This window comes from Cimex lectularius, unplaced genomic scaffold (genome assembly GCF_000648675.2).
Source record: "Cimex lectularius strain Harlan isolate CLEC.00 unplaced genomic scaffold, Clec_2.1 scaffold201, whole genome shotgun sequence".
NCBI classification, from domain to species: domain Eukaryota; kingdom Metazoa; phylum Arthropoda; class Insecta; order Hemiptera; family Cimicidae; genus Cimex; species Cimex lectularius.
Window position 1 is genome coordinate 692696 of NW_019392805.1, and position 20251 is coordinate 712946.

Here is a 20251-nt window from a genome sequence, read left to right on the forward strand (position 1 = left end):
TGGGCATGTAAGGGTTATATTAAATTTTAGAAACTGATTTGTAAGATTTTTTCTTCTAGACAAATATAACAAATGAAACTAGATGCATTAGTGATGAAGAATAACGATTCCAAAATGGAGATTCAAGATTCATTTTGCCAATAAACATGCAGAAACACTGAAGGAACAACACTGCACCACTCATGGAATTTACTAACCTAATTTGCTAAAGTTGGTCTTCATCTGAGCCAACATTTGACAATATAAGATTTAATTTTTATAAACTGGATTTGAAAAATTTTGTCATCTAGACAAATGTAACGCGATATTAGATGCTGTGTTGATGAAGATTGAAGATTCCAAAAGTGGAGATTTTAGATGCAGTGTTGCCAATACACAAACAAAAAAAACACGTCTGTTTCTGGGATATACTTTATTATTGATTAAAAAAATTGTTTAAGTAGTTTTATTTTGATACACAGGGCACAAAGAAAAAAAATGTGTGCAGTTAAGGGATAATGTTTGTTTTGTGTAAATAAATGAAGCAATTTCACACTAACTTGTTATATATTTACATGGTCACAATGCGCAGATCAAAAAGAGGCTACATAATCTATATACGTATAAGAAGTGAAAGGAAACTATTTAGCAGTAAAATTTTTTTATTAATTTGGAAATTTAAGATTATGGAGGTAATTAGTTGAGTAGCAGTAGAATAAAAATCATAATACAACAGGAATCTTTAATGACTTTTTTTAATAAATCAAATTAGAAGGCTTCTAATTTTGGTATTTATGTGTATATGAACATATCTTTGATCAGACTATAAAAACAATTATCCTCTTACTAAGAACCTATTAACTATATAGAAAACAATTGGGTGTATATGATGAAATCTAGGCGTATCAAAATTACTCGGATCAAATAGCAAAGTTTTTGGACTCAAATCTTACAGTTATCGTATAGTAATTTTTGGAGTCTAATGTACGGCCAAAATTCAAACATATGCTTTTTTACACACAGATACTCACTCTCTTGTATGACACTTCAAGCCTACATTGGATCAAAGTGGAAGCGAAAGTAAGAAACACTCATTTACAACTATGAACATCGACGGTTTCTGTGCATAGATTACATTTGACATAACAACACCAATGGAATTTACAGTCACATCTCTGTTTGACACTAATTTTTTGTGTGTTGTACCCTCTCCCACAGCACATTAGGTTGCAGCCGTCCATGCCGTCAGATGTTCTGTTGCAGATTCTGCCTTGTGTACCTGAAACAAAAAACACAGTCTGTACACTAGAAATTTTAAACCGATTTGGCAAATACCTAACGACCCTGCACTGGCATTAGGGACACAATAATTAGGAGACTCATCGAGGAAGATCAAATCGTTCGCCGTCGGGAGATCAAAACGGGGATCTTTTATCTGAAGTTTACCTCTCACGTTGACTTTCACTTCTGTTGCTCCATCATACTTGTCTCTGATGTAGTCACCTACAAAAATAGCCAGAATTCATAAATTTATAGTAGATTCTTATATGAGAACTGTTCTATTACCTATTTCCCTGAAAGTTGGAAGCTGCTGCCAACAGGTTATCAAACTGCAAGATCCAGAGACTCCATGACATTTACAGGTCACTTTTGCCATTTTTATGACAGCCTGAAGAGGAGTCATTTATGTGTACATTAAATTGTATACATGTAAATTTACAACAGATTTTTGTGCCATCGATTTCTCATTATCAGGGAGTGCCCACGGGCTGGGTTAGATTAGGTAGGGTTAGGTTATGGGTTAGTGATATGTTAGGTTATGGGTTAGGGGGTGAGTTACATTAGGTTGGGTTAGGGTTAAGGAAGAGTTAGACTAGGGTAGGTTAAGGCCAATCTTGTCAAACTACAAGATTCAGAGATTCTGTGACATTGCAGGTCACTTCCGCCATTCTTATGATAGCCTGTAGAGGCTATTACCATGTATGTGTGTACCGTGTATAAGGCTATTTTAGGCCATTTTACCATGTACATTTATAATACATTTTAGTTCCAATGATATCGCATTACCAGGGAGTGTCCATGGGCTGGGTTAGATTAGGTAGGGTTAGGGTTAGGTTATGAGTTAGGGATGAGTTAGGTTAGTATTAGGGACAAGTTAGGATGGCATCAGGGTTAGATTATGGGTTAGAGATGAGATAGTTAGGTTGGGTTAGGGAAGAGTTAGGCTAGGTTAGTTTTAGACCAACAAGTTTCAAACAGTAAGATCCAGATACTCAGTGACATTTGCAGGCCAGTTTTGCCATTTTTATGACAGCCTGAAGAAGTAAGTTAAAAAATCAGTTAAAATAAGAAATATATAATGTAATAAATATTTTAAATTTTTACGAATCAACTCAAATTTCCTCCTCTTTTTTATTATCGTTTATTATTTATTAGCTGTTTTATGGGCTGAGAACTTATGCTGCAGCTATATATGCTGCAGCTAGACATTTGTTGAGCTTTGAGTCCAAGAAGAATATACATTTATGTTAACATGTAAATTTACTACGCATACAGGCATCGATTTCGCATTTAGCAAAGAATATACATGGGTTGGGTTAAGTTAGGATCAGGATTACGTTATGGGTTAGGGATGTGAAAGGTTAGGTTGGGTTAGGGTTATGGAAGGCTAGGTTTGGTAAGGTTACAAGTTATGTTGTGTTAGGGTTAGGGTCAGAAATTATCTTTATATGAGTGATATCAGCCTTGTCACTTATATTCAATTACAATTGAAAATTAGTCACCAAAATCTGTTTCGACGGTCAAAACTCAAATTCTATACAAGACATTACTGCAACATACCCCTACTCGCAGAAGTTATCCAGCAATGCTTGCCTGTTTGCACATAATAAAAAAAGGGAAGAGAAATAAATATAGTGAAAACAAAAAATGGGAAACAAAGTGGAAATTACTCTAAGTCCAAAGAACAAAAAGAGAAGGGAACAACTTTAAGAGAGAAATGGGGAAAAAAATAAAGTTCTTACATTTTAAAGAGGAGAAATAAGTAGAAGAGACTTGCACTCTGGTTCAGATCGGTCGACCCAAGAAGGAAAGCTTTCCAAATTGTAGTTTTCCGATCCAGACTCTTACAAACTGCTATGAAGCAAAGTACCATCAAAAATTAAGGGGTAACATGTCAAGAGGGCAAGATTGTGAAGAAAAGGATTGGTCAAATTACTGTAAAAAATAAGTTTTTGGAGAGCTGGTCAACAGTTGTGACTGAGGTTTAGCGAAAAAGGGCTGAGTGGGGCGGGATGCGTAAAGCTTAGCGTAAATTCATGCCCAAACAATGCCTAAACATCATTGCTAAATCCTCCAATACCCAAAACATCCAAAGTCCCTTGCTGCTCCCTTCTACATCACTATCCATTCCATTTGGACATACCGAGCTACCCAAAATTCAGGGCTCGCAACTCCTCACATAACCTGTCAAAGTTCCTCATTATGTCACTAACCTCATTACCTACAATGACCCCAACACTCCTTCCATCACACTCTGATCCGTTCTCTCTTCCTAAAGGTCCAAAGCTCTAGATCTATCCTAACCCTTCAGCCCAAGCTCTACAATCCCGAAAGCCCTCCATCCAATAGCTTTTAGACCTCCTCCCCCCTTAATTCCTCATATTAAGTGCCAGACAGGTTTCTCTTAACCTGTTTCCTCTGGGTTCAGTTATGGCCATAGTGCCAGTGCTGAGACCGAGAGAAAAAATACCATGTACACAGATATTTGTAATATGTACTGTTCTATGTATGGGCAATAAATAAATTAATTATATAAATAAAATGATCGTTTTTATAATTTCAAATTCATCTTATAACTGAATTTCTATATACAGTTAGCGTTAATGCTCCATTTCAATATTACTGTCAGGAATGATTTTTAACATACCCTTCTTCCAGCTTCATTGTTGTGTAAGTTCATCAATGCCTGTCCATGATCATGGCTCCCACGTCTGTACCTCTTCTCCCTTTCTCTTATGTCGATGAAACTCTGAGTAAACCTACACACAAATTGACTTTAATTAAGTATAAAAAAAGATGAGTATGGTATATATTCCTGGATGAAATTAAAACACCACTTTCTTGTTAAAATTGTTTTTCTTGTCTAGATCAATGAAAGATGTAGAAACCTGATCTGAGCTCAGCTGCCGATGACACTGCAGTACTATTTAGCAGATGACCAATGTTGACAATGTCTAGAGAATGACAGAGACTCAGAGCAACTGCCTTTAGTAGAAAAAGTCTATGTATCTAGGAAAACCATTGAACAATGAAGACCATATGGTTGAGAAGAATTCTAAGAAAATCAGGCAAGTGGTGTTTTTTTTTCCTTAAAACCAGGTGAGTTTTGTTTTATTGCATACTTATAACCGTATTCCAAGTTGTCTCCGCAACCACCCCAAATCCATTCGTGGTGCAAGTCCCTCGGACGTGGAGCTCGCGAACAACTGCAGGAGGCTAGGTGTCCATCTCTACAGCTTCGAGCAACAGAATGAGTGATCCCGGCTGCTGTTATCGCGTAAATAAACGCTGACTCTCGACTAGCTTATAAAGTAAATTGCAACAGTTAATACATAGCAATTTTTTTCAAAGTACAAAGGCTAGCTTTGATGTACCTGTATGTCTTTGGCTGCCAAAGAATGTGGAATCCGGCAGCGCTGAGCAATTCCATCTTCGGTATTTGAACTGATGTTGACACTCTGATATACCTTTTTTGGCACCGATTGTCACACGCTCCATATGGTCTGAATAAACCTGGCACAATCGGACTTGTCCGATTGATAAACCCTTGGTAACTTCACAACCGTTAACATCGTTAAAATTAGCTGGCTCGATATTTCTGAAAAAGCAAAAATAATAAATGGTTTTAAATTTAAACATTCGCAGAGAAAAACAACATGCAAAAATTCAAATGCATATATGATTTATCATTACACTCCTTTCCTATGTCTATGACTTAAAACTTTGTGGCTAATCTAATCTATGTTGGAATGCTAACTAATTCTTCCCTATCTCTAAAACAACATCACCAAAAATAATTTTAACCATACATAACCTTACCAAAATCATCCCTAACCCCAGCATAACATGACCTAACCTAACTCAACCTTAACGTTAACCTAACATAACATACTACCTGTAACTATATGTAAAAGATCAGGGATAAGTAAGGTGGATATGAAAGAATGAAAAATACTCAATTTATTTGTATTTATTCTAACCTAACTCAACCTTAACCCTAACCTAACATGATTTAACCCTAAGTACAAATAAAATATCAGGGATCAGGTGAAACTGAAAGAAAGACAAAACACCCAGATCCTTTGACAACCCCGAGGGAATATACCCAAATTCTTCAGGACTTTAAACCGATTCCTATTGATATAAATGGTTAACAAATATAAACATGTGTCATGATCTGTTCTCGATTCAACAAGACGGGCCCAACTCTGAATCCTTTTTGTGAGAAACAGAGCCCCAGAGGTCTTGATCGAACCCGAATACAGCCGATCAGGTGCCTTTTAATAATAAATTTTAATTAAAGTTTGAAAACAATTTATTAATCACACAAGAAAATAACAATTAAAATCAATAAATTTCCTTTTAAATTTTAAACAAACAATTAAAACTTTTTTAAATTTAAATAAACAGTAATTTCCTGCAAAGCTTTTGCCAGACCATTTAGAACAAGGGTGGATATGTACTCACTATTTACAGTCAATCCGCAATGGACCGAAGCACTCTATTTTAGGGAATACAACACTTTTGAGGATCGCACACTTCTCTTGTCTATCATCTACCCGGAATAGGCTTGTTCACCTCTGCTCGACTGTCTCTTCCCTATTCTCTCTTTTTTTAACTCTAGGCCTAATCACGAAATCTAAATCATAACATTGTCACTTTGAAATGAATTGAAATGTGACACATGTAAAAAATACCCAAGAGTGAAAAATTCCTAGATATGGTTTGTTTCTCCTGTAAAACTCGCGCTTCGCGCTCTTGGTTTTTTTTTTTTTTTTTTTTTTGCACCACGGAAAAACATTAAATATGTAATGCAACTCGTCCCTAATCCTAAACCTAATACAACATAACCTAACCCTTCCTAGTACCTAACAAGGAATCCTGAATCCTAGCTAACCCAATCTAACCTAACCTAATTCGGCCCTAGTCCCTACACAACATAAATCTAACCTAACAGAACCTTACCTAATCTAAACCCTAACCCTAACCTAACTATATCTAAAAGATCACGTATAAGGCGAATTTGAAAGAAAGAAAAAAATCAGATCCTTTGACAACCTTTCGGGGAATATATACAATCCTTCAGGACTTAAAAATTGTTTCCAATGATCTGAACGGTTAGCACCTTGTTGTTTAACCCTATCTAACCTAACTCGTCCCTAACCCTACTACAACATAACCTAACTCACTTTTAACCCTAACCCAAACGTAAACCTAACAATAATATAAAATTCTACAATACAAAATTACTAAATTTGGCATTGCTCTGACGCAACTTTGGACCAGAAAGGGTTAAAATAGACCAGTCGGTACGAGATATAATAGTGGCGCCAAAAAAATAATTGTTGCCAATATACGTGATGAACTAGTGAAGGTAAAACACTGCGCCCGCCTTAAACTCATGGGATTTGCTAAACTTTAGGAAATTTGCTAAATTTGGTGTTGCCCAGAAGCTACGTTGGGCAAGAAAGCGTTAACAATAATTATTAATTCTAGTGAACCAGATTTCATATAATTAATTTAATAACGACCAACAATCAGATATGTAGTAATATTTTGTTTTAATTACTTAACTAATTATCTCATTCGGTCTTCCGTTCTTTTTAAAAACTCATTTTGTGCTTGATTAGGGTAAAAAATATTCTAGTACAACATTTTGAAGTTTAATGGCTGTGAGCTGTGGAATATTTTTCCGCATTACAAGGTTAACAAAATTCTATTGCATAATATAATAGTCAATCAATTATATTTGATTTGAAAAGCAGAGGGCACGAAGGAAGAAGAACGACTGCAGTGAACTGGTGAATTCCGTTATGAAAAATAAAAGGGGATAGGCCCTCCTCATTCCTTTCCGCCCGGGGCGAACAATAGAAATTTGGAACCGCATCAAATTGTGGCCTTCTGGCGGGTTTTGGCCCAAAGGACCGCAGGTGGATGTGAATAGTCGGGAACCAAATCGCTTTATTATCCGTAAAGGAGGAGGGTTTGTACAAATCTTTTGACACGTTCAATTTCAAAAAATACATCCATTAACTGTGGGAATACGTTGAAAACTCGCCTCCCCCATTGGAGATTAAATCTACTGATGAATACTGAAAACTATAGCCTCTGGAATGATGGGTATGATGATTATCCGAGGGAGGGAGCAAATGTACTTGGCCATATGAGTGCTGTCTTCCCATCATCTCACATTTTTACCGCAGTTTTTTATAATTTTTACCCCAATGCCATCATCCTCAGGTGCTTTATTAACACTCATACTTTCAAATACTTTATTTAAGGTGCTTCGGCAGCAGGGAACATTTTCGAGTGGCACCGGAAGAGCCTGAAGTTGGCCAACTACATCATTCACGGATCTAGTTGGACAATCTACTATTAACGGTAGAAATGGCTCGAAAGTCGTAGTGAAGATAACCGGGCATGTGTGGATCAGAGCGCTGCCTTGAGAAACTCTGCAAAGAGAAAGTAATTTGAGGAAGACGCCGACCCTTCAACAACTGGTCAGCTAGGTAACTGCGAAGAAATAGGTAGTAGGTGAAGGAAAGGATGTCCTTGAGTATTTTCGCCCGGGTGCCAAACGCGATCGAAAGCCTGGGTCACATCAAAAAATGGCCTCTAAATTGTCCCAACGCTCAAGTGTTGGGTTTCAGTCAGATGTCTGAGTGACAGCTTGGAAAACCTGCTGGTTGGGGATAAAGTTTTGGGAATTTAGGATTTCAAAGTTTCTTAAACTCGCATTGCGATCTTTCCGCGTCAACTGAGAACATCGAACAAAACTTAAAGGCTGCCAATTTCTCCGGTTCAGAACCATACCACCAAGGACAAAGTAGTCTGAGAATGACACCGGAAGGATTAGGTAACTGGTAACGGGAATCAAGGTGGAGTTGAGCCCAAGTAGAGCTACATGTCAGTTTTTCAATCCATTAAAAGTCGTGAGTAGCCGTCTGTAGGTCAGTCACGGAGTCTGTGTGTAATTTTCAACAGAGTCTTAAGCGAGTTATTAACCCTAATGTAAAACAAAGAACGCGATTTAAGAGGGAGATACGAGTTTAAAACGATCAAAATGCCCCTTCAGCTTACTGAATAGATGACTCCACCACAAAAGATATTTAAAAAAGAAAGGGGGTACCCGGGGAGTGAGTGAATAAACAGCAGGCGAAATAATATAATAAACGCCCATATGGATTATTCGAGCACACGGCAACCCTATTCTACGCCTCGTGTTCATTGTGAACAAGACGTAAAAAGTAGTATGACGTCAAAGAGGCATTTGACATAGTGGTTTTCGGGTAGTTGAACGTTAATCCCACCTGTATGACAGGAATTACTTTTTACAACTAACAAGGAGAATCACCTACCCCGAGTGATGTCAGTCCGGGGTCTCGTCCGTCCGCCAACGAGCCTGGGCTCCATCAAAAGCTAGATCATTTCAGCCCAACGCAATCTTTTCTAGAACCAAAATCCACTCATTCTTAAAATACAGTCTTTACTCTTTACTATTTACAAGCCATTCACTCATAATCAGGGTGGAGTACTTGATGTTCTACCACCAGCTCTTTCCCACTGTCACGTACCACATTCTCGCTAATAAATACATTCAGTATCCACATACGCAATGAAACACAACTCGAGACATCCATAAAGTATTATATACAGTAAAACAATCGTAACAGGGGATCTAGGTACTCGCTGCCATGCTCGCAATAGCATGTCATTCCGACACACTCTCTATACGGAGCCAAGGAATGGCACCCTTCAATTAGCCCTTTCATGTCCACATTTGCTTCAGAGCAACACTAACTTTAGCAATTTTGTTAAACGTTAAAGGGAAATCCTGTAACTCTAGGAGGGTTGGAATTTTTCTGCCCCTCTATTGGCAACACTGATTACTCTAGCGCCAATCTAAAATATTCGTCTTAGAATCTTCACTATCCAACATTTTCACCACCACTGCATCTTGTGCATCATTGTTATTTCTGTCAAGCAGTCAAGCAGATTGCTCAAATCCAGTTTGTAAATTAACCCTTTCTGCTCAGAGTAACACAAACTTGAGCAGTTTTTTCAAGGTTTGCGGGAAATCCCGGTCTGGCGCAGTGTTGCCCCTACAATTTTTTGCGTGTAATGGCAACACCGAATTTTTAGGCATCATCCAAATCGCCATCTTGTTACATTCTATACAAATTGCTTTTAATCTTTTGGCAACACTGATTTATTTGGCGCCAATCTAAAATCTCCATCGAATATTCAATCATGGCTCTTCATCACCGTCGTATCTAGTACGGATTGTTAGAGTATTTCAGTATTGGTCGTGCTAAATTGGTGGTGAAGAACCATGTTGGAAGTTGATGATTCTATGACGGAGATTTTCGTTTCGACACGTACGGGTCTAAAAATGGCCGTGTGCCAACCAAGCACGGCATATTCTTAATCGGTATTGATGACCTCTCTGCTACGAGTCAGAACCTCCGACGGTCGCCTATCCACGGTGCTTTTGATACGTGAGAGCTTCTCTGCCGTCCGGCCCACAGCACTGCTGCGTTTTTAAATCATGCTTTTTATTGAATTTTTAGCGTCAGAGGGCCGGATCGTGCAAAGATTGGGAAGTCCCGTCCAGAATAAGGACGTGAGATCATCCATTTTAATGAGACATTTTTGGGAGACAATGCTAAAATAACTAGACATCCACTAGGCTGTGAAACACGATTAACAGCTGTCTGCGAGCTCAAAAGTAATGGATCTACTTGCCCTCTTCTTATGTTCACTATCCCTCACTGAAGATTGCGTGCGAAATGCGTTTGAGTGAAATCTCATACCGCGAGGTTATGATAGCTCACAAGCACGACGGACAAAGGATGGCCGATTTTAATGAAATTTTATTGTGATACAAGGTCGAAAAATATTAGGCACATTTCCGAGTGTTCTTGTCAATTCAGGATTGTATTAAAACAGATTATATATGTAAAAAGTGTCAAAAAAACCCATGCCAAGTTTCCCTTGGATCGGTAGAGTACATAGTTACAAAGTTATGACCATTTTTGTGAATTTTCGAGAAAAAAGTCGGAGGCAAATTTCTTAAGCAAAAAATTCAAGAAAAATTTGTATTTAGATTATAAAAACTTCGAAAGCTTTTCCAAATGTTTGGTTGTTCTTCAAAAAAAAGTTGGAAAAGCTTACAAAGTTTTTATAATCCAGATTCTTATCCATATCCAACAAAAAGAAAAGCAAGAAATTTGTATTTAATTAATTAATTTATTTTTTATATATATATTTTTTTTGTAGAAAACGAATATCGATTTTGTTTCTGATGGAAAAATATTTTAAGCTACTTTGCTAAGGTTGTTCGGATGACATGCATGAGTTCTTGGGTTACCACTTTTGACTAGCTTAAGCGATTCCCATAATTTTATTTTGTTTCGATCTTCTTCAATGTCCCTGAACGTTCTTCAAAAACATTGACCAAAATTGAAGGAAGTTTTAAGTTTAAACGGGCAAAAAACTGATATTCCACATGATTTCGCTGTGGGCATAATGGTGTAGTTAAAGGGCACAAGCCGACGGTCGGTTGTCTCTTACTTTTTCCTCGCCTTCTCACACCTCACTCAGGCCAAAAAAAGGAAAAAGTCGAACGAGTTCTTTGACTGGAAGCCTGGCTCAACATCACGTATCGCTCCCTGTCCCTGGGCTCTCGGGTCACCTTGACCCCGGGTTCGGATCGTTACAAGCACGGGGAGATTTTCGGATTGGAGACATCGGAAGTTATATTCGGTTTACGCCGAAGACCAATAAAAAAAAAACTTAATCTGCCAAAACCGTTTCATCCTTTGCCTATTTTTTTGGTTTAAAGTTGAAACAGACAAGTAGTGACGTTCCGATGCTATCGAAATGATGTTGCACGTTCTCAACAGTAATTCCAATGGTCAACATATTGATTACTGAGCTGCAAGCTGTGACAATTGACCCAACATCAGTACCGTATGAAATAAAAGAAGCGCTTCTAACGGATACCCGGGCAAGATTTTCAAATTTAGAGCAAAATAACAACATGGCTGTTTCAACCATTTTGGACCCAAGGTTCAAGAATATTCATTTTACGAAACCAGCAGTTTGCTAAAATGCTGAGATTCATAAGGAATGTGGCAAAAGCGAGAGAGACGCACACCACCATATCATCATCATCATCATCTTCAGATGGTCATCAGTGACCTAAGTCTTCTGGGCGGTCCCATAAACAGAAGGAAAAGGTACATGGACAGAAGCGAAAAAAAAGGGGTCAATTGGAAGGATGAACTGTCCTTATACCTCAAACCCATTAGCTTCTCCAAAAAATGATCCGCTAAAGAAATGGGAGGACATGAAAACTATTTTCTCTTGTCTTTATAGGCAAGCAAGGGTTGTTATAATGATGCCCGCGACCTCTGTGCCCAGTGAGCGACTCTTCTCAAAAACTGCACAATATGTTATAAAAGAAACAGGCCGTCCCCAACATATGTTAATGAACTTTTGTTTCTTCATGGTGTAGGAGAGGAATATTGGGAATTTCCTAAGCCCCACAATGAAAATATTAAATTATATGTATTTTTTATTTCATTAATTACATTAATAAATAAGTTTTCAATTTCTTTATCTGTTGCTGCCAAACCACTCGTTAATTGCATAAATAAATAAATTTTCGTTTTTCTAATTTTTTAAAATCTATTACTTCCAAATACAACCACTCGTTACGCTCCAAATGTTCAAACTCTTATTGCTAAGCTTTTAATTTGATACTCACCAGTATCGAATATTTTATTGGTTACGGATGGGAACCAAGTTAACCTAACCATCCCTAACCTTCTTTAGTATCGAACGTCACTACAGACAAGTGATAAGAAAGTATGACCTAAGTCTCTCCGGGTTATTTATATATAAAATGGTTACACCTTGCATTGTTTCAAATTCACATTATACCTAATTTTCTATATACAGTTAAGGTTAGGGACAGGTTACGTAGAGGTAAGGTTTGAGTTAAGGATAGGTGCTAGTAAGGTTAGGGATGGTTAGGGTAAGAGTTAAGGATAGGGCCGGGTCATCTAAGGTTAGGAAGAGGTCAGTCGTCCTAGCCTATACTGAATAATAGTGAGTTTAAAAATGATTTTTTGCATCTTCTACAACCTCATACAAAAAGATTAATAAACGAATCAATGTCTACAATTTTATAATTTTTTTTTTAAAGTACTGAAGTCTTCCTTACTTCTAATATATGATCGTTAATCAAACAGACTAACAAGCTATATCGTAGATGAATTCGACCGTTCTGACACAAATATACTTGAAAAGTTTTTTTTAAACTCATGCTTCGCTCCTTGTCTCCCTGGGGGTGTTGTCGAAACTCGAGTTTTCCTAGGGCGATACTTAGCCAAGTATAATAAGCTCGCGTACATATAAAACCGGCTTCATTTGGGGATTCGCCTAACGGTACAAAAGCCCGTAATTAACATGGTACAGCTTCTTCCCAGAGGGCACGGCCGTACTTCTTGTTTATTAAACAAAGGAGTCTCAATATTATCCTTTGAATAAATAATAAATTTCTTAAGATAAAGTAAGAGTTCTTTTTTTACATGAGGTGGAGGTTTATTCCGATGTTACACCTTCCAGGAAGCGCAGGATCGGCAAAAAATTAGGTCTTCTATTTAATAGTCAATTTTCCTAAAAACTGTGTCAGGTTGAAATAGCTGGAGAACGTTTCTCAACTAAGGTTTAATAATCGTTCGTCCTTATTTTATAAAGGTCAATAAGAACTTGTAATTTGGTCGTACCCGATCAATTTGGTCTGCCTAGCCTCGCTGGCTTGGTCTATCAGACGCATTCCGCCATCTTCAGTGTGTTGCTAAGATTTTATGATGGAGTTTTAAATTGGCGCCAAACAAATTAGTGTTGATAAAACAGAGAAACACTGCACTCTCCCTCAACTTACGAGATTTCATAAACTAACAAATTTACTAAACGTTGGAGTTGCAAGACGGAGAGATTAGATTGGTAGAAAATTATTCAGTGTTATCAATTCACGGGCAGGAACAACACTGTGCCCGCCTAAAATTTCCATCTTGGAATCTTCTATCTTCAACAAGGCTTTCCCCACACCACTGCGTCCTCGATCTATTGTTATATTTGCCAAGCGCAACATTTTTCATATCCGGTTCATAATATAATTTTTCTTGTCGAAAGTTTCTTCTTCTGACATCAGGAGTTTAGGGCCGGCGCAGTGTTGTTCTGCCCTCTTTCTGCCCGTGTATTGGCAACAGTGATTTACTTACCAGTCTAAACTTTTTATCACTAAATTCACGGTATTTCCCCCTTACCTTTTAACAGAATTGCTAAAGTTCGTCTGGTTCTAAAACATCATTACGCCATAAAGGGTTAAAGCGATCGAGAGTACACGCCACGATTATGTAAAGCTTCTGTCTGATTTGATAGTGACCTTAGTTGATTCTCCTTCTTTTGCTATTACCCACATGTGTAGGCTTGTAATCGTCGCGGCAAAGAATAAGGAAACGATACTGGTCGAGTAAACCTCGACCACCCGCATCCACCAACCAAAATTCAATATACACTCAACCACGATTGATATGATTGATTAACTATTTAAAATGTACGACTAAGGGAGCCTCGGTTAATAATTACAACGGCTTTTTGAATCTTGTGTCAAGGTGGGGGAAAAAATCCGAACATGAGGTCATTTCGCCTACAATGAGTTCATTTATGTAAGTTATTCAAATTAGCCGTGGCGTTGGTCGACGCATCTGTCCTACTGAGGCCAGTTTCCAGTCTCTCGGCCAAACGTGCCCAGGGGCGATTTTTAACCCTTCTCGACCTTAATTTAGAACTATGATGCCCAATCGTCTCTAAAGTTTAATGGGCTTAGCCATCGATGTCTGCACTGACACGACAGAGGTTTGTTTCATTAAAACAAAACGTATGGAAGTCACTTTTGGCGATGTGTTAGAAAATTACCACATGTGTATTATCGTTACCCTATTTTAAACCACATCATTCCAACTACCTATCGAAACATAAGCATCGTAGCAAAAATAGGTTAAAATATTTTTTTTAATCGAGAAAGAAAGTCGATATTAATTTTCTGCACACGTGTAAAAAAATTTACCTCGTATTTTTCGCCTTATAAATTCCCCGCCTCTGATTTTTTTGGAAAATCATGAAAACGGTCATAAATTTGAAACTACTCTATAGATCCAAGGAAAACTTTACATACAAAGGAAAAAAAAAAACAGGAAAAACTGATACATTAAAAACTATACCCCCCCCCCCTACACACAATAATAACACGGATATGTGATTATCACACAAAATTGTATCCCTAAGCGATGAATCCTTTCACACGTACTAACAAATATTTGAACACATCAACAACCACCCTAAAAATAAATTAACAGAATCATAAATAATTATATTATAACCCAACATTACATAAAACAACATCCTCCACTGTAGTCAACACACCATCAACCCAAACGAAGACAAATCATTCGTCTATACATTGTCACAAAAATTAAGTACATTCTCTCCTCAGACCACATTAAAATAGCCTTCAAAAACCCCAAAACAGTACAGATACTTCCAAAATCAAAGACCCAACACCAACAGCCTTCAAATCCGATGCAATTGATAAACTTAATTCTATGTCCATATACAATATATTATTACATTACGATATATGGAAAAACGAAAAAAACAACGCACCTGTGGCTGTAAAACGCTAAAAACTAATCCCGCAGCATTGGCCGTACACCATTTTGAAAAACAACACGACTTCGATTTCGACAAAATGCAAATACCAAACACTGAAAAAATCAACACAAACGCAATTTCCTAGAAATGGTTTACATTAACAAAGACACACTCAGCATGAATTACAGAATATGCAAACTCAGCCGTAGCTACGCCATCATAAAGCAAATAAACAATCAAACTTTATTTTTATATTTTCCTTTCCTTCGTTATCATCCATAATAATTAACTTCCTTTCCAACATTGAATAAACTCCGAATCACAAATTCAATACAGAAAATTCCCATTCTCGACGTACTTGGAGTCAAATAAAACCGCCCATGATCTCTTGGTGCTGAAATGCAGCTAATTCACCGTGCTATACTATCTAGATAGTGAAGGCAACTATCTCCCCGAGTGTAGGGCCCCACCAGCGTCGGATCTACCGGATCAGCTCCGGCCGCGGATTGGTTTATAGTGGAATTTCTAACCACCCCCGGTTAAGGAAGCCTATGAAGGCACCACCGAACAACTGGCTCTTCTCTAAGTACCCGCCAGGGGCCTCACTATCAGCCAACTAAGATTCCATTCCTATGTAGCACGCTACTGGGCTTGGAACTTGGAATACTCTTGCGCTAACCCGTAGTTTCGTTGGTTATGCACCCTCCCCCGTCTTTCCAGACAGGATCTGATACCCTAATCCTTCTGTGCCACTGATCAGGGACCCGCCGTCTGCGGCAGACTCAAAAGCCAACAAATTCTTTTCACTTGAGGGATTCTGTAGATGTAGTCTTCGCATCCTCGCAGATCATGCGCGTAGGGAAACACGAATACAGCTTATGCTTTAGAGAGTGCACCACACTCTCAAGGCTACACCATTTTTTGTGGCTGAAACCCCCCCCCCCCTGAAAAGGATGGAGAAAAGGACATGCCCGAGAACGCGAGGATCATTTTTCCAGGTTGCACCCCTCGCCCCTGATATAATGTACCGCCCTTTGATACTGTGATCCTGAAAGTAGTGAGGTACGTTTCTTCTGGGTGGAGCCTTTCAAGGGTTATAAAAAGAATGAATTTGCAGAAAATCCAGAGAAGTTAGGAATCTTTTATTTGGAACAGAATATTATTTTCTTAAATTAGGGAAAACAACTAATGCTGAACTGGCTATGGGATACTTATTGGTTCCGTCTTCACTCGTTAAGTTGAACTAATCAAATGCGTTTCATCATTGCGCCATCTTCAGTGAGGAACTCACTTATAACTACATCAAATCCAATAAGCTTTGACGAAAACTGAAAGAACAGAACATTCCACTTTCCAACGTTTGTCGTAACGTTGAATTTGGACAAAATCCAAAGGAGTTATGAATTCTTTAAACAGAAATCAGAAACAAAAATTTGAACCAGGGAGATCCAGCCCGAAAACATTTTTCTGTTTTTCCAAAAAATTTGTATTCAGGGATTTTTTCGGGCAGAATATCAAGTTTCTTTCNTATATATATATTCCAGCCTACTTTGCTAAGAGCATGGGTTTCGTAGACATTTAAATACATCGTTTATGACCCAGCAACTTAGCAAAGCGCGCTAAATTATTTTTTTAATCACGAAATAAAGTCGACATTAATTTTTTACATCGGGAAAAATCCCTAAATACAAATTTTGAGGAAAATAGTTGTTTTTTTGAAAATTTTCGCAGTTGTTTTTTCCGATTTTTTTCAAAAATCAAATAGATATTGAAAACTTTAAAATGCTTTACTGATCCATTTAAAACTTTACATAGGATTAGAACCTTATAAACCACACGGAACGCGGTAAACCTGACCTCCAGAAATAAATTAGAACCGAAGATAAAAAATAAAATATTGGAGACGTTTCTGTTCATTTCAAACTCATTTTTTTTCACTTATAATTACATCAAATCCAAACTCTTCTTGATATAAACTCAACGAAAACATACTCCGCTTTCCAACGGTTGTAATAACGTTGCATTTGGACAAAATCCAGAGAAGTTATAATTTTTTAATCAGATAACGGAGAGAAAAAATTATTTTTTTATTGCTTTAAAATTTCGTATTTACAGGCTTGAAGAAAGGTTTCTTCAAATTAATCCGAATTTCCGAATTGATTTTTTAGAAAACAAATTTTTTATACATATTTTACCGATACTAGATTTTTTAAAAATTTTGAAAATCGAAATATATATATATATATATATGTATATTTAATAAGTTCATAAGTTTCGTGGTCCGCTTGACCAATTAATATATTACAATTAATTAAGGTTGAGATAAACAATTTGAAAAATGGCAAAAAGGAGGGAAAATTCAAAAGGTGTGGTTTAGATGGGAGGTTGGTGTCCGAGTGGATCGAGGTCACGATAGCTCAAGTGGTAGAGCAGCGGCGTATCAAGCCGAAGATCGTGGGTTCGAATCCCCCTCATGCCATTGACTTTTTTATCTCAACTGAAAACCTTAATTAATTGTAAGATATATAATAAGCTTGAAATACATGCACCATAAAGACAGAAAAGTAAGTTCAAAAACAGTGCCTAAATTACTTTTTAAAAACATTTTCGGCCCCCAGGCGTCATTGGCAAGAACGCCCGGACAAATCTTTAATATTCTTCGACCTATCACTCTCTCTCCAAAAAATAAGTTTAATTCAAATGGGCCATCCTTTTTCCGTAGTTCTCATGAGCCATCATAAACTCGCGGGATATGATTTCGCTCAAACGCGTTTCGGCATTACGCAATCATCAGTGATATCACTACTACATGCATTAAAGGTCCACAGAGCTTCTAGATCCTCTATTATTTTCTGAGTTTACTAGTCAGCGGGCTGTAAATCAGGTTTAATAACCACCAGGCACCTGATTAAATAGCCTAAAAGCTAACTGGTAATCTTTGACAAAAATAGAGGGAAACGATAGATCTATTTAGGTCGAGGTGCAGACTCTGTGATCACCTCTTATATCACTTTTTGTTTAGTCATTTTAATCTAATTTACAACCAAGCTGTACAGATTGGATGAACTTTATGGTTCTATAACACTATGCAGTTGCACACGACGCTGTGTATGTTGATTGGCCGTTTTTGAATATTTATTAAGTGGTTTTGTCTAATATTTCGTCTTTTCGCAATCTTCAGTGGGCAACTAAAAACTTATTGTCGCCTAAGAAGGTAGTACTGGGAGAAGAAACATTTAAAAAAATTATTTTCCCCAGTAATGTCCAGGCATGGCGTTAATTTTTATTTATTTATATATTTAATTTTTTAACCTAAATTATAACAAAATACTCTACTTTCCCTCTTTTTTGGATTCAAAAGCTTTATATTTTATTTACAGTTTAGGACGTTCATCGGGTCACCACGCCACCCATCAAAGTGGCCCAACGAACCAGACTCTTGCCATTGTAGTTTTAAGCTATTAGTTGCCCCGAACTTGGTGATGTCACGAAAATACAGAACAATATTGGGTCTAAAACGGATTCTCGAAGTTAATTCCAGTTTAACTACTCTTTGCTGGACGCGGACGAAGGGTCAGAATGTCACATTACAGTTAAAATTCCACAGGCTATATCGGAATTCGAACCTAGGACTTCTTGCGTGGCGAACCATCTGACGCCTTTGCCGCTCGGCCACGATGCTCTACCAGGCAAATCATGAGCCATATCAAACGAAATAGAATTTTTCAGAGGCAGAAGAGCGCAACGTAAACCGATCTAGCTACACAAGTTCAGAAGCCCATGGTCATCCAAGGTGAAGAAAATAACTGATCAATACACGGGCCAAAGTGCTCTGCTGCTTTTCTGCTCGTTACGAGTCTTGACCCGGTAATCGCTAAGACTGCAAGCTCCACAAGGCCGCTGTGCTGTTTCTGTCTGATTATACAAACGTAATTCAAGAGTCTGAATTTAGATCGAGCAAATCCATGGAACGGCGAAGGCAGCACGGTTTTTGGTAAAGAGTACACATCTCCTCGGAACAGATTCCATGTCATGTTGGGAAATAATTTTGTCCTTTATAAAAGCTTTATTATGGACAATTTACGATGGTGTACCAAGACAGTAAGAACAAGGTAAAAGGGGCTGTCTAGTTGAAAACAAACCCGTCGTCTAAATTCACTCACAGCGGGACTTCGCTTGAAAAAATTTGCCGAATTTTAAGTCGTTAACTTCATCTTACAAGTTTAAGCAAAACTTGATGTAACAAGAGAAGGAATAGGTTTTTTTAAAGAAAATATTCTGTTCATCGAGGAAGAAAAATTGATAGTTCTTGCCCTTCTGGTCCAAGAATCAATCTTTAGAATGGAACAAATACAATGAATTTGTTGCGGCCGTTGAAATGCGTGTCAGAGTAAGTGGAACTACAGAAAAAGAGTCGGTGAAGACATGTCAAAGGTTTCCTGGCTTCCAGCGTTGAAATCTTCAGCATCTGCGTATTTTTTTGCCTTTATTTGCGGTTTACTCATAGCCAGAAACGAAAGGGATGTTAAGATGTACGCGGTTAAAAAAAGAAAAAAAAATATATCGAAAATCTACTTACAACCAGTAAGACGAGGCGTCGGTGAGTGCGATGAGACAGAAGACGAAGATACCAGACATCTAATATCCGTGGAACATCTGAAAACAGTCAGGTGGCCAAATAAACGATAAAATGTCACACCTGAAAACGAAATTCCCTGTTAAAAAAAAGGTCACACTGCAAAAAGTTTCATATGTTCAACACTCCCGTGAATTTCGTCGGTTATGATTCGGGTGAAGACGTACCTCCTGGAGAGGGTCCGTGTCCGCCAAGCTCCTGCGCCCAACTGCACCCAAACGTTAACTGAAAAGCCGATCCTTCAGGACTCTGGAGGCTGAGTCCTCCCCCACCACCGTGGACGTCGAAAACCAACCCTTCGACGCGCCCCGGGCCCCCTCCTAGAAAAAATTAAGCCGGGTTTAAAATAAAAGTCTTAAAGTATATTCCCTTACATGTTTTTTTACCGATGAATGATGAAAATTAATAATTTTTAATTATTGACGTCATCAATAAAATCATTAAGAGAACATTCATTAAGAATAATAAAACCTATGGAGTTTTGTTTGATTTTAAAAAGCTATTAATTTATTGTAGTCTTCAATCATAAATGAAATACTAGCATAGCATGAGCGCGATCATAAGGGTTTAAATTAAATAAATGTTCAGTTTAAAACTTTAAGACCTAAATGATATAAAGTTTAGATTGGC

General features: G+C 37.7%; 1 protein-coding gene across 3 annotated transcripts; it reads right to left on the bottom strand.

Moving 5' to 3' along the window:
* Positions 1 to 487: 487 nt before the first annotated feature.
* Positions 488 to 19915, bottom strand: LOC106671110 (protein Wnt-5a-like). 3 transcript variants are annotated; one of them, XM_014401938.2, is made up of 8 exons: positions 19789 to 19915; positions 19565 to 19684; positions 4635 to 4858; positions 4383 to 4563; positions 3908 to 4019; positions 1546 to 1648; positions 1315 to 1482; positions 488 to 1258 (listed from the first exon to the last, which is right to left on the bottom strand). In XM_014401938.2, exons 2-8 carry the CDS (start codon positions 19621 to 19623, stop codon positions 1071 to 1073), a joined length of 1035 nt encoding a protein of 344 aa, XP_014257424.1. In that variant the 5' UTR covers positions 19624 to 19684; positions 19789 to 19915; the 3' UTR covers positions 488 to 1070. The 3 variants fall into 3 exon arrangements, with proteins under 3 accessions (XP_014257424.1, XP_014257425.1, XP_024083897.1); XM_014401939.2 differs by lacking the exons at positions 19565 to 19684; positions 19789 to 19915 and adding exons at positions 8619 to 8709; positions 14998 to 15062; XM_024228129.1 differs by lacking the exons at positions 19565 to 19684; positions 19789 to 19915 and adding an exon at positions 14998 to 15073.
* Between the last annotated feature and the right edge of the window lie 336 nt (positions 19916 to 20251).